The sequence below is a fragment of the Salvia hispanica genome, chromosome 1, assembly GCF_029641045.1.
Source record: "Salvia hispanica isolate PSC_SH4W2 chromosome 1, Shi_PSC_v1, whole genome shotgun sequence".
NCBI lineage: Eukaryota > Viridiplantae > Streptophyta > Magnoliopsida > Lamiales > Lamiaceae > Salvia > Salvia hispanica.
In genome coordinates, this window is record NC_142692.1 from 46,958,549 (window position 1) to 46,970,628 (window position 12,080).

Genomic DNA, 12,080 nt, shown 5'->3' on the forward strand with positions numbered 1-12,080 from the left:
GAGCCTCATAAGCTTGAGAGTGTTTAGATTATATGAAGTGCTTTCAATTCATCAAACTTTTATCTTTCCTATTTTCCTCTCCATTAATTTATTCTATTTTATTTTTATTTTATTTTTTCTTATACTTTATTATTTAAAATTGACTAGAGTACTAGTATATTCCATCAACTAAATTCACATACCAAAATAAAAATATCTCATATAAGCAAGGACAAAGAGTAATACTCTCGAGCAGTGGCGGACGCATGATTTTAATGTTGGGAGGTCCAATTATATAGTAACTAGTCATGGTACTTTTTTATAGTGGCGTAGCAAAAAAATGCGACATTATTAAGATGTGATGAAGAAGGGTAATGAGATAAAATAATTAAATGATATGGAAACTTAAATATGTGTATATTTAATATAGCAATTATGAATGAATTTGAAATAAATTAATTAATTAATATAACACGAAAATTTTCGTGTATAAAAGTTGCAGAAAAATAGAAAAATATCACAAAAAATAGCTAAAAGAAAAATGAAATTTCAATTATGAATAAATTTAAAATAAATTAATTAAATAAGTATTACTTATTAAACATGAATTTTTTGTGCATAATAGCGGTAAGAAAAAATAAAAAAACATCATAAAAATACAAATTAAAGTGACAAAATCTGAATTGTGCTTGAAAGTTGAAAGGATTTGAACTCAAGCAAAGTGGGTAGCAGGTGAGGTAGCTTGCCAATGCGCTACCAAGTGAATTAGTAATTTGTAGTATAAATATAGTATTGATAATATAAATTCTTGGGGGTTATGTGGGTCTCCCAAGGCACTGTGTATGTCCGCCCCAGCTCTTTATAATCTCATTTTGATTTTATATGAAGAAAAATTCAAAAAAAAATGAGTTAATAGAATATGAATTCTACTTTTATATGTAGTTTTAAAATATAATATAGTGGATGTAATGATTTAATTGAATAATGTAGAAGAAAAAGGATATAATCTCATTTCAAATTTGTTATAAATTGTTAAATGATGCTAAGCAATTCTGAACCCTCTTATTTTGCCGTCGTCATCCGACCCGACTATGTCTGCAACTCCTTCCCCTTCTCTTTCTTCTTCCATTCTCAGCGCTTCCTTCCCACGACTCCTACTCGCTGACCTCCGCCTATCGCATCTTAACGTTGTTGTCACGTCGCTACTTCTTGCAGTCTGCGCATATCCATTTATCGCCAACACGAGCCGTCTCAGATGAGAAATTTCAGAATACGAGTCTCAATTCGCTGACCTTTCAAGCTTAAAGATTAAATTCGCCGATTTTTCAGAATATAGATTCGAGACCTGCGAATTTTTCAGAATAATAATTTTCTATCTTTTTATATTTATATTCTTCAATTTTCTTATTATTTCCCTCCCAATAATTACAAATTAACCAAACTACCCTTTAACCCAATTTCTCTATAATTTCAATATGCTCCCTCCAACGACTCTGCGCTCCACCCCCAAAACTCAATCTGCTCTCTCAAATTCTCACACTCCACGCCGCCTCCGGCCCTCCACCCTCCACTTCGCCGCCTCCGCCTCCACTCTTTAGCACCTCCACTTCCACTTTTCGTCGCTCTTCGCCCTAGCTCGTTTCATCAAATCGGTGCGGAGGTACGAAATTCTATTGAGAAGGATTTAAATTTACAGCGATTCTGGGCAATTGATTCTAATGTGTTTTGTCAGCACACACATATATACATACGGCTAAAGTGGTGGGAATAATAATTGGTGTTTGCATTTGGGAGCATATATATATAATTGATGTTCCAAATACTCGTCTTTTGCTGTTATCAATTCGGCGGTATCAACTTATCAGTAAGACTAAAAATTCTATCAGAAATTATTGACAAGTTTTGACATGCAACAGTATAACTTTTAGGTGGATAATGTGATAGGGATTGTTTTTGGCGGGAAAGCGTCAAAATTGCAATTTCTTCCATCTTTTCCCGCTTTTAAGCTTCATTTCGCCCCAGATCCATATTAGCCTACTGAAATGCAACCCTAATTTTCAGAAAATGATTTCCTGTTGCTGCGCCAGAATTCCAATTGCGTTGTTCTGCAAAAAGGAAAGGTCATTGCTGCTCGATTTCCGTTAGTTTGTTACTTGTTTTTTTGTTCTATTTCTCATCTGCTTGTTGATGTACTATTTCAGATGTTCGATGTGACAAATTCAGCAATCAAATACTAGTAGTTTTGTTTTTGATTGTTAGAACATATTACTAGTCCTACAACTCAAATACAACTAATTCTACTGAACTAATTCAACCATAAATTTGGGTCTGTTTGAAAGATGTTTCTTTTAATGAATTTGCAGGCTGCAGTAGACTACACTTTTCCGAGTAGTATATTTACTTTGGCATCACATTCATTGATCTTGCGGTCTCTTGAAGCTCGTAAACGGTTTACTGGGCAAAGATTCTGTTCAGCATATTTAGTGATGGGTGGGGATTCAAATTCAAAAGAATGCACCGCTAGTGGTGAGGTGAATGCTACGCCAGTTTCCCATAGGACTTATCAGGTAGTGGTGGCTGCAACTCAAGATATGGGTATCGGGAAAGATGGTAACTTGCCATGGCGATTGCCTGATGATCTTAAACTTTTCAAAGATATCACCATGAATACATCAGATTCCAATAAGAAAAATGCTGTGATTATGGGGAGGAAAACTTGGGAAAGTATTCCCCAAAAATTTCGACCTTTGCCTGGTCGTCTCAATGTTGTGCTGACGCGTTCTGGAAATTCTGATATTGCTGCTGGTTCTGATAATGTTATTTTATGTGGAAGTGTTTCATCAGCTTTGAAATTGTTGGGAGAGCCCCCCTATGGTTCGTCCATAGAGAAGGTTTTCCTGATAGGAGGTGGCCAGATTTTGAGGTATAATATCACTGTCTTACTTTTTTTTCTTTTTTAATTTTCAATTGTTGTATATCTGTATGCAATGGAAGGGAAAATTTTATGAGTACTGGTGCAGGGAAACCCTTAATGCCGAGGATTGTGATGCTATCCACATAACTGAAATCAAGAGTCATTTTGAATGTGACACATTTATACCTCCTATTGATACATCAGTTTACCAGCCATGGTACTCATCCTTCCCCATTGAGGAGAATGGGATCAATTACTGTTTTGCAACATATGTGCGACTAAAAACTTCGAATAGGAAACCTGCCGAGTGTGGACATGATATGAATTGCAATGGCAATAGTTCCTCACATTCCATAAAGCCCAAACTTTCAGATTTCTCTGTGCTTCCGAAGATTATTTTTGAGAAACATGAAGAGTTTCTCTATTTGAGACTGGTTCAAGATATTCTTTCTAATGGGAACAAAAAGGATGACCGCACTGGGACTGGCACTCTTTCAAAATTTGGCTGCCAGGTATGTTGTAAACTTAAACGGACTATATTTAGAAATATTAATTCGTCCCTTCATTTTAATTTTTGCTTAATGCAGCCCTTCCTAATAGTTGTGTTGTAAAATTTTCAGATGCGCTTTAACCTGCGGAAATCTTTCCCTCTTCTTACAACAAAGGTATCCTTGTGAAATATATCCCCACTGGCCTAGTTTATTTGAAATGATTCAGTGGTTCCACAGCTTAGTACTATAAAATTTTGTATATGTGCTGCAAACAACAATTAACATTTCCTTCCTGTTCTTGTGGTGGTGAATGACTGTAATCTTGGTGTAAAGAGGGTTTTCTGGCGTGGAGTTGTTGAAGAGCTTTTGTGGTTTATAAGTGGTTCAACAAATGCTAAGGTACATTCAACTAGTTTATGTATTCCTTGCACCAAATTTATCTGAGTAAATTTGTAATTTAGTATTATTAGAAGCAATAGTTGTATGCTTACAAATTTAACTAGCAAAATTCTTTCTGACAAGTTCTCGTCTCTTGTAATTTCCTTGAACAGAATTTGTGCGGCACTTACATACCTTTTCTTTTCAAATTGCGTTACTTGTAGAGTTGGTAGTATTACAAATTCTTATATGTTTTTTCGTCTTTATCTTATTCTTATGTGTATTGTATATATGCATTGTTTATTTGATTCTAACTTAATGCCCTTTAATATAGATTCTACAAGAAAAAGGGATACACATATGGGATGGCAATGCATCTAGAGAATACCTCGACAGGTATTTACAGCTTCGAAATTTCGATATAGAGGCTAAATAGCCAATAATTCCAAAAGCATGCTACGAATTCACAATCTTAAAAGAGAATTGCAATTTAACCATATTATTGAATTTTTGCAATCTTGGCCGGTTGGTTCGCTCAATTTAACTCCCCAGGAAATAAATAAATAAATTATGGCATTTATGGTCTCCTAGTTTTGACCAAAATCACAAATTGGCCCAATCTCCTATGACTGCCATTGCTAAGTAGTAAATGATTTGTAAGAATTAATAAAAAAGCAAATTCATGTGAAGGTTTGAAATCCATTTTTGGATGTGCTCAATCTGATGAAAGAATATTTGATTGTATTCTCCAGTATTGATTTGACAGACAGGGAAGAGGGAGATTTGGGACCGGTATATGGTTTCCAGTGGAGACATTTTGGTGCTAGGTTAGTACATAACCGGGCATAATAAGCGAAGAAACAAAATATATTGCCTTCCCTACAATTAAGGATTTTTCATATTGCAGGTACACCAATATGCATGCAGACTATACAGGGCAAGGGTTTGATCAGTTGCAAGATGTGATTAATAAGATTAAGAATAAACCAGATGACAGGCGTATTATTCTTTCTGCATGGAATCCTTCTGATCTTAAGTTGATGGCCTTACCGCCTTGCCACATGTTTAGTCAAGTATCACCCCTTCATCTCTTCTAGTTTGCCGCTTCCATATTTAAATTGATCTTTTAGAAAAGTTAATAGAAAATTTTCCAGAGTCATGAATAGAGTAGTACTAATAAAACAAGGAACAATTTTATCAAGTTTTGTGCTATTGCTTTCCATTTGATACTTCTAACCTGACTTACTTGCAGTTTTATGTAGCCAACGGTGAGCTATCATGTCAGATGTATCAACGCTCTGCTGATATGGGTCTTGGGGTGCCATTTAACATTGCATCCTATGCTCTGCTGACATGCATGCTCGCTCACGTTTGTGGTATGTATTTACTTTTAAATATTAGTAGGATTCAAATCTTTTACTACTACACATGAGATCATCTTACTCTACATGTGATTTTCTTATATTATGTATTCTATCTCCACAGATCTTGTTCCTGGCGATTTTGTTCATGTCATTGGAGATGCTCATGTTTATAAGACTCATATCAGCCCTCTGCAGGACCAACTTAACAAACTTCCGAGGCCTTTCCCGGTAAGTATCACATCAGTTCTGCCACAGTTATTCTAGATCTGTTGGTAACTTATTACTACATGATTAGCAGCAGCTCAGATTTATTTAATGAAATCGTTGGCAAATGCAATAACTATTTATTTATCACTGCTCTGTAACTTGGTATTGTGTTTTGATATGAAAACAGATACTGAAGATCAACCCAGAGAAAAAGGAGATTGATTCATTTGTTGCAGCTGATTTTGAGCTTAGAAATTATGAGCCTCACCAGAAGATAGAAATGAAAATGGCAGTGTAAAGAAATTATTAAAGTTGCAGCTGATTATGTCTTGTCCACACACCTTGTTATGTGCTTCATTGTAATAGTAGTATTGACTACCCAACTATGTTTTACTGATGCTATCTATGATCACTCACTTCCTCAATTCATCCAAATGTGTGAACAATTCTAGCTGCACTTACAAATCTGAATATGGATACAATCATAATCAAAAGCAATTTCATTTGAATTTCAAATAAGTGAGCTAGTCATATAGGAAAATATCTCTAGACAATTATGTAGCAATTGAAACGATGCTGTTTGAGTTTAGTAATTAAGAAAATCTTCAAATAAAATTCTACTTCTTCTCAACAAATCATGAAACTAAAAACGAATTTGATTTGCGTAACAAAATGCCAAATCAAGCCATAGGTTTAATCTCTCATGCTCCTATATTAAAAGAATAAAATACAAATTAAAGTCAAGGAAAAACGACTGCAATAAAAAGTTGTATGAGCTCGACTAGATTTTCTGTATATTTTAATTAAATGGATAGCAACAACTATCATATTGACCCATCTAGTTGTATTTAAAGGTCCATTACCGTTTGTTTCGAGAAAATGAAATAAAATTTTAATTAGCTATCAAAATCAAACAATAATACTGTATCATTTTGTTTATATATTTGACAAGATATTTAGTTTGAGTGATAGTGATGTTTTACCGTCAATTTCATTGGAAACAAGATACACTGGATTCACTATCATAGTTAGATTAAATAATGGATATATTAAAACAAATACTACTTTTGAATTAAATAATTAGCACATAAAAAAAACCATGTAACAACAAAACGAAGAATATCACACAAAGTCATTCAACATAGCCGGCTTCATTACTTACTTCAAAGATGCTTTCTCCAGAGTCCGGTGCATCTAACTTAATTAATTCTTAATTATGATTACTTAATTTCAAAAATTTTAATTATTGATTACTAAATATAATTGGGGATTGATGAATAAATGGAGTAATGGAAGTATATGCACGGTATATCTAGATATATATATTATTTTTGTTATTTTAAAACGGAAAAATTCCTTATTTGTAGTTGTAATTTAGGTAAAATATATCTACCATTCATTGAATACAAATAATAAATAAGCTAAAACACAACGGAAAAGCAGAAATTCCTATTATTGCAATCAATGTTAGTAAGGTGCAATTTACATCATTTCAAAAAATAAAAAAATAACTGACCAGTGCAGACTCTATAACACTTGAAATTAAATTCCATGAGTAACTTCTCAATGGCATTCCCATTAAAATGTTCACCTCCATCTTAAATGGCAAATTGCTTATATCTTAACTTACCCATTACCCCTACAATCTATGAAACATCATGACCACGTCAAAAACTATAAGCCATACCCATTAATCCAAGATTTAAAAAGAATAATAAATATATATAACAATTTTCCTTTCAAAAAAGTTAATGATATTGTGGGTATTAATTTGTACTCCGTAATTTACATACTCATTTGTGAAATAAAATATACTGTTGGGGTATCGATGGTATTTTTCCTATTTTTCACAGTAAATTTTGGTGGGTTAAAAATACTTTATAGTAGTAATATTTTTTACATTAACACTTAAGTCAGAGTTGCTATACATAAACAATATTTTTGATTAAGTGAAACATATACTCTGGTTGTCGATCGAACATATAAATGTGCTCATACATATCAAAAGCCAAAACTGATTTCAGGTCGTTGAAACAATAATTTCCTCTAATATATAGTCTAGTTTTTTATGTTGTACTAACGTTTATTTATAACTTTGATGGTAAGTTGAAGCGTGTGACAATAAATATAGTAATAATATTAGGGGCTTCCATTAAATTTATTAGTTATTATAATAAAGTTTCTTTCAATTTCAAGACCACACACAATTTTAATTTTGAAGCTGGACACACTCAATGTCCCTAAATGAATTGAGCTGTTTTAGATCTATGGGATTTTTATAGCTTGTATATATACTTTTGCGCAGCTCTAGAAAATAAATAAATATTCTTTTTTCCTTATAAAATGGAACTTGAATTGCTTCTTTATAAGAAAACAAATTAATACAAAAGGGCATTCATATTTTTTTATTCATTAAATATAAAAACGTGTTTTAAACCGAAAAGGTAAAAAAATAGAGTGATTACTTATCAATCTCTCCACTAAAAGTCTACAAATTTGTTAATAATTCATCGAAATAAATGATTTGAATTTTGCATATTTATTTTGTCGAGTCTCCCTCAAACAAATGCGACGGCGCCAGAATAAATCTTGACATGCTACCAGGAATTATTTTGATATTTGGAAAAATATATGGATGGGGTTTAAATAAGAATTTAAATTGATATGAGGTAGAATTAATTCATACAATGAATCTCTTTATTGGATGAATGCTTCAAGACTCAAGTAGTTCGAATACCATATATAAGCATATAGTAATATTTTATTTTGTTTTTACCATAGTTGATTTTGCTAAAAATGTATCTTTAGAATTTAATGCTACAATGTCATCATATTTTAGCAAAGCTTAATTTTTAGTTTTTTTTACAATAAACCAACATGTTTAAAGACTACTAGTAGTAAAGTAGCCCAAACAAAATTTACTATATCCATGGTTTTTCTACGGTATGGTTGGGCAAAAAATAGCTTTATGATTTACTCCATATCCTAACATCCATTTGCCATCAAAATGCAATAATAGTAGTACCACTATTTGGGTAGTTAACAATTTCATCATGGCCTACTAAAGAGTAAACAATATTAAAATTCCTTTTAAGGTGTATGCCAACCTCAACTCCTCCCTCTCTATTGTAAATATTACTCTTAATTATAATGCAATAATGTATGTCAAGTATAAAAAATACCACTCCTTCAATTACAGAGGAAATTCCGAACTTAATGATTTTATGATTAAATAGAATTCTTCCAAATGCGAGTATGAATTGACATTAATTAATTACTTAAGTATTACGATTGATAGATATATGTTGTAACTAGGGACAGATTTAAATATTTAATTATTAAATTTGTTACTATTATATCAAGCAAAGCAAAAAAAGAACAAAGGAACAATCCAATCCAGCAGCTGGCATTTATCCATTTGATGGGAATTTTATATGCAAAAGTATACTAAAGTTTTTGTCGTTTGATGGCACTTCAATTTCGATTTTTCTCTTTTTGTTAATTTAACGTTTTGGTTTTATATGTTCCCCAATTTGGATATAATCCCTTTTTATACCTAATATTACACATAAATAAGTTAAAATTTTACATATATTTTTATGTTTGCTGACTGGAGAACATTATGTATAGTTATATGTATGTATGGTAGATTGTTTGTTTTATTTTTTAAAATTGAAACCGGTCAATGAATTGAGTTGTTTGCTGTATTCAACAAAGTACAAATTATTTATTTATAATTTAAAATTTTGAGTCCTATTTCCAGTACAAGAAATGGAGTTTGGCAAAAAATTTTTATCAGCAATTACTGAATTTTGAATAATGTCTGGATGGTGGGCACCAAAGCTATATATCATTTGTTGTCATCACCAAACTCAACACGAAGATATATAGTATAATATGCAACAGAATTAGTATCGTGCAGGGTAACAATTATTAGTATATACTAATATACCTTCATGATGTAAGATAGATTTACATAATTACAATAAATATTTATATTCTGTATTTAAATTCATTATTAATAATCATGAGTATTTATCAATTAACTTAATCAAATTATATTAATTAATCAAGTTAAAAAAGAGATGAGTGATCGATGTGACTGGCGTCAAACCACCTCAATATTATGGAGCTGGCAAATGCAATATTTTGTAAGGTATACTTTTGATGACTTAACTAGTCAACCAATTTATAAACACACATCGTCGAAACAAATATTAATAAAAAAAACTGGTTTTTAGGGAATTTTATTGACTTAAAAAAGACCATGCAACTAAACCATTCTGGAGGGTCACAAAACTAATCACAATCTCTCTCACTCTATCGACAAATCTTATGATCACATCATACTACTATAGTAGATAATTTTTTTTAATCTCAAGAATATATAGTAGTAACTCTTAAATTACGTTTGCGTGTGGGTGTTTACAATTTTTGTGTGATAATAGCAATATCACTGCTAATATTGTAGATTTGTAGTAATATTTCTATGTCTTAGGCAATGTATATATGAGTCACGTTATCCACAAATCCACTTCTAAAGATTGAACTATCGAACCTTATCAAATTTGGGCTTTTAGATCTAGTTTTTTATGGATAAGATACAGAAATTTATAAATTATTTTTGCCTTCCACGAGCCTATTTTAATTCATCCGAAGGTAAATAAGTCATACTAACATGTTACGAAGATTTAGTTCTAGAATATATTACTTCATTCTAGTAGGTTTTTACTTCATTCCAGTAGGTTTTTACTTCATTCCAGTACGTAAATGTGGTTTCGCCGTCGCGTGCCGTTCTTTCTCTCTACAATATCTATCACCACCGCCATGACGCTAATATTGGTTTAATAAACACATGGAATAATGTAATAAATTATTGGAATGAAGTATGTGTAGAAGCATTTGAAGTCCTACTGGAATGAAGTAAAAATCTTATCCAATGAAGTAATAACGTTCCTGAATGAAGTAATAAACTCACTTGAATAAATTGCATTTTTAAATGTTAATCAAGCAAAAACCCACGTCAATGAATTTGAATGAAACATATGTTGAATCATTTCAAAACCTACTGGAAGCAAGTAAAAACATGTTGTAGTTTCAAGGTATTAGGTACAGAATGAAGTAATAAACCTATACAATGAAGTAAAATGGACTAGTAATTAAGCAGAAAAAATTTTCACATGCAGCACATCTCATCAAAAAAACTAGATTTACTGGCCCAGATTTGATCTTTAGTTCGATCTTTAAAATTGGTTCGACATTGATCACAACTCATGTATATATATTTCATATGTAATTAGAAAAGCTACAAGCGGATTGGTCACACTTAATGCTGCTTGTGAAAATAGATAGAAATATAACTGAATCCTAATTGGTTACATAGTCTATTCATCAGTAAGAAGGGTAAGCAATAAATAGTTGTATTGTCTAAAATAGAACCATTTGACTCTATAAAAGTAGACTGTTTTTTTACAGTAAATTACTAACATTTACTAATCTCTATACAAATAATAATATATACGCACCTATTTTAAAGTAAACATAACATATCATGTTCAACTAATATTCTTAAAATCCAATATAGTACTCCCTCCGTCCCCGATTAAGAGTCACACTTTTTCATTTCGGTCCGTCCCCAATTAAGAGTCACACTTAGGTCCACATTCCACTAACTCACTTCACTCACATTTTATTATAAAACCAATATAAAAAAATGGGTCACACATTCCACTAACTTTTCAACCAGCTTTTCTTTACATTTCTTAAAACCTGTGTCCGGTCAAACTGTGACTGCTAATGGGAGACGGAGGGAGTATAAGATTAATTAATAGGTAAACTAAATTTAGTAAACAAAACTAATTTGTACTCCTTTAAAGTAACCTTTTAACACTCCACCTAAGTCAGCCTTAAATGGAAATTCCAATTTGTAAGCCCTTACATTCTTGGCAATAAGTCTAACTATCACATCGTCTACTTGTAATTTTTTTCATAAATGCCCAACTCAAAAAAGAGCTACTCCACAAGAATCAAGATTTAAATGCGATTATCCACTCAAAAATATACTTAGGGGTGTCGAAACGGGTAGCGGGTAACGGATATTCCCGAACCTGACCCGATACCCGTCGGGTAATGGGTACCCGATACCCGATGGAGTCGGGTATCGGGGCGGGATCGGGTATGACTATTTTGGATTTTGCGGGTATCGGGTATACCCGATACCCGCTCGGGTAACCCGTTAGTCCCGACATACCCGATATGTATATTAATATTTTATAATTTTTAATTTTTAATTTTAATATTTGGTGACTTTTGGTTATAATTATTTACTACTTTTGATGAAAGTGAGACATTGTTGGTTACTTTGTTAATTTTTCATATTTAGTTTTTTGAATGGTGATTTGAATTTAGGAGTTTGGATTTTTGGCATTGTAATTGAATTTGAATTTACATATTTACATGTGGTAATTTGTAACATGAAAATTTGAAGCATATATTTCAATTTTTTTTTTAAAAAAATATAAGTTTCTAATTCCTTATTTACAGTATGTAAACAATATAAAAGGAGAAATTAAGCATTTTAACTTAAAATTTTGGAAACACACGAAGGCAGAGAATCAAATATTACAATTACATTACATGCTTCATCTCAATTCTCAGCAAAATTAATTAATAAAGTTAAAGGGTTAAAGTGAGAATCTACTACATTCAACAAGTAGTATTTTGTAAAATATTATAAACTATACAAAT

The 12,080-nt window shown here is 31.8% G+C and overlaps 1 protein-coding gene across 5 annotated transcripts; it reads left to right on the top strand.

Annotated features, from left to right (window-relative positions):
• The first annotated feature begins 1,449 nt into the window (after positions 1-1,449).
• LOC148933976 (bifunctional dihydrofolate reductase-thymidylate synthase 1-like) lies at positions 1,450-5,758 on the top strand. Of its 5 annotated transcripts, none has more exons than XM_089062232.1 (12): positions 1,450-1,639; positions 2,041-2,092; positions 2,341-2,902; positions 3,000-3,405; positions 3,514-3,558; positions 3,718-3,783; positions 4,097-4,158; positions 4,515-4,589; positions 4,670-4,835; positions 5,015-5,138; positions 5,248-5,354; positions 5,521-5,758. In XM_089062232.1, the coding sequence occupies exons 2-12, from the start codon at positions 2,044-2,046 to the stop codon at positions 5,629-5,631; spliced, it is 1,773 nt and encodes a 590-aa protein (XP_088918358.1). In that variant the 5' UTR covers positions 1,450-1,639; positions 2,041-2,043; the 3' UTR covers positions 5,632-5,758. The 5 variants fall into 5 exon arrangements, with proteins under 5 accessions (XP_088918358.1, XP_088918361.1, XP_088918364.1 ...); XM_089062235.1 differs by having other exon boundaries at positions 1,451-1,639; positions 2,041-2,099; positions 2,343-2,902; XM_089062240.1 differs by lacking the exon at positions 1,450-1,639 and adding an exon at positions 1,794-1,843 and having other exon boundaries at positions 2,041-2,099; positions 2,343-2,902.
• The last annotated feature ends 6,322 nt before the right edge of the window (positions 5,759-12,080 follow it).